The sequence below is a fragment of the Schistocerca americana genome, chromosome 11 (genome assembly GCF_021461395.2).
Source record: "Schistocerca americana isolate TAMUIC-IGC-003095 chromosome 11, iqSchAmer2.1, whole genome shotgun sequence".
Taxonomy (NCBI): domain Eukaryota; kingdom Metazoa; phylum Arthropoda; class Insecta; order Orthoptera; family Acrididae; genus Schistocerca; species Schistocerca americana.
In genome coordinates this window covers 65,572,861-65,575,111 of record NC_060129.1, presented here as the reverse complement: position 1 = coordinate 65,575,111, position 2,251 = coordinate 65,572,861, and the positions used below count along the sequence as shown (strand labels likewise).

General features: G+C 52.5%; 1 protein-coding gene across 1 annotated transcript; it reads right to left on the bottom strand.

Moving 5' to 3' along the window:
• Window positions 1-491: 491 nt before the first annotated feature.
• On the bottom strand, window positions 492-803 carry LOC124553243 (proline-rich receptor-like protein kinase PERK8). Its single transcript, XM_047127131.1, has one exon. It carries the CDS (start codon window positions 801-803, stop codon window positions 492-494), a length of 312 nt encoding a protein of 103 aa, XP_046983087.1.
• Between the last annotated feature and the right edge of the window lie 1,448 nt (window positions 804-2,251).

Here is a 2,251-nt window from a genome sequence, read left to right as displayed (position 1 = left end):
AGTGGTAGGATTGAGGAGGGGAACGGGACAGGTCAATGGGGTGGTAGTGATGAAAAGCAGGGCTTCCTGTGTGAGGAGGTGGTTGATGGAGGAGGCGGACGCAGTACAGATATGCCTATGGAAGGTAGTGCCAGAGAAGTTGTTAATACAACAGGCTGAGCGGATTTCCAGGGCGAGATGGGTCTTTAGTTCCGCTAACACCTCCGCCTCGGTGATCACAGGACTGAGTTTTGCGATCACAGTGGCGAGGGTTGGCGGATGACGAGAGGGTTGGGGGTGCTGAGGAGAAGAGGATGTAAGAAATGGGGTGAGGGATGTATGGGGGCAAAGGTGATATGGGGAAAGTGCCAGAGGAGATCAGTATGGAAAAAGGAAGAGGAGGATTTGATGAGGACAGAGTCTCTGTGTGGGATAAGTTGAGTAATTGGGGCACTGGGGATGTATTTTCAGATTTCAAGGGTGGGGGTGTGGGCATCTACGGATTTCGGATCTCAGTTGGCAAGGATGAAGGTATGCAGGGTGGAGGCTCGGGAGGCAGGAGGAGGGCTGGCATCCATGAATGGATCAGAGGGAAGTAGGGCGGGCAGTGGGGTTTTTGGAGGAGTGGGTGGAGATGAGGTCACCACTTGGGTGCTTGGGAGGTTTTTTGCCCAGTGTGTCCTGGAAGGTGAGGTGAGGGACTGGATGGGTGGGGTGGTGAGAGGCAGGCCCCTCTTGTGAGGTGACAGCACTGGGAATGGAGGTGGGGCACTATGTGGTGGCGACTGTGGTGCTGCAGGTGGTGACTCAGGTAGGGGAAGCATGAGTAGTTGTAGCAGTGCAGGTGGGGGGAGGAAGTCGTTTATGTTGGCGATAGCAGTGGGAGGGGGGGCAGGAGCAGGAGCAACATACTGATGGTGTTACAGGGAGGAGATAGAAGGGGAGGAGACTGAAGAGGGGAGCTGGAGTAGAAGGGTTTGGCCCACGAGGTTACAATGAGTGCAGGCGAAGGGGAGGTGTAGATGATGATGGTAGTGGGGGTGTCCATGATTGAAGGCAGTGTCCACTGGCGACAGGAGTCGCCAAAGTGGGAAAAGAACTAAGACAGGGGCCAATGGTGGCGAGCACAGAGCGGCGGCAAGCGTCAGGTGGCCGGTGAGCGGACGGACAGATGGCAGTGGCCAGCAGACAGATGACAATGGCAGGGGCTCTTCCAAAGCGACGATTAGACCCCGACTGTACCCAAACAGCGTAATTCTACTCTTTGCAACTGAGGGGATCCAACCCTCGTATCCAGTAAGGGATGTTTTTTCATATGTGATATATTACAATACAGCATCATCGGTCTTTCGAGGTCTAACTGTGTTGGTGAGGCAGTAAATTTATCCACACGGCAGTGATGCTGCATCACTGCAATACACTTTGGAGGTGTGATGGTGGGACTTACTGTACCACCCTCCAATGGTGACAGTACTACATCAGTCAGGCAGAAAAACATAGCCCGACATTGGTGGGTAGGGTGGGAAAGCATTGGGTTTAGAATTGGGGCTTGTACCACCAAAGAATGTAGCTGCAGTGGGTGTGCCAGGTCTATCATTAGCCAAGATCAGTATCCGATTCCTCAAGGATGGTTAGAGGAACCAGATATCGATGCCAGCGGTGTATAAGTGTGGTCCGAACATGACGTAGCCCATGGACAGCGTACCGCAGGGCATTCACTTTCTCATAGAGTCACTGTGCATTGTTGCATATGGTTGTCTTGAGGGGGACAATATCTGCTTCCTCATGGAGAGACAGAATTCTCTTGAGTGGTGGGGTATGCATGCTGCATCTGAGAACCTTGTTCTACAAGTGCTGCAACGACCGCACACTGGTGACACTAACTGTGGCCTATACAGCAGAGCCATAGGTGTGGGCAGGCAGGATAACTGCTCAGTAGATGCGGAGTTTGGTATGCAAGTTAAGTTCCCTTATGCGAAAGAGGGGGTACAAAACCCTGGTCAAATTTTGCCCCTTGTTGGCTACATACACCACATGTCAGCGGAATAGTAACTTGTGGTCGATCCAGACCCCTAGATAGGGACCAGTGCACCTGCCCACCAGCGACCAAAAGATTGAAGTGGAGGACTGGGTGGCGTTTCATGTAATAGACAGTAATAGTTTTGGTGACATTAAGATCTATTCTGTTTGTCCGACACCAGGTGATGGTGGCATCTATCTGTCACTGGAGGCGGGTGATGACGGCATCAATGATACGGCCAGTGGCATATGC

What these genes read in the sequence shown, in the direction of transcription:
- LOC124553243 (XM_047127131.1), bottom strand. Translation starts at nt 803, where the DNA reads ATGCTTCCCCTACCTGAGTCACCACCTGCAGCACCACAGTCGCCACCA.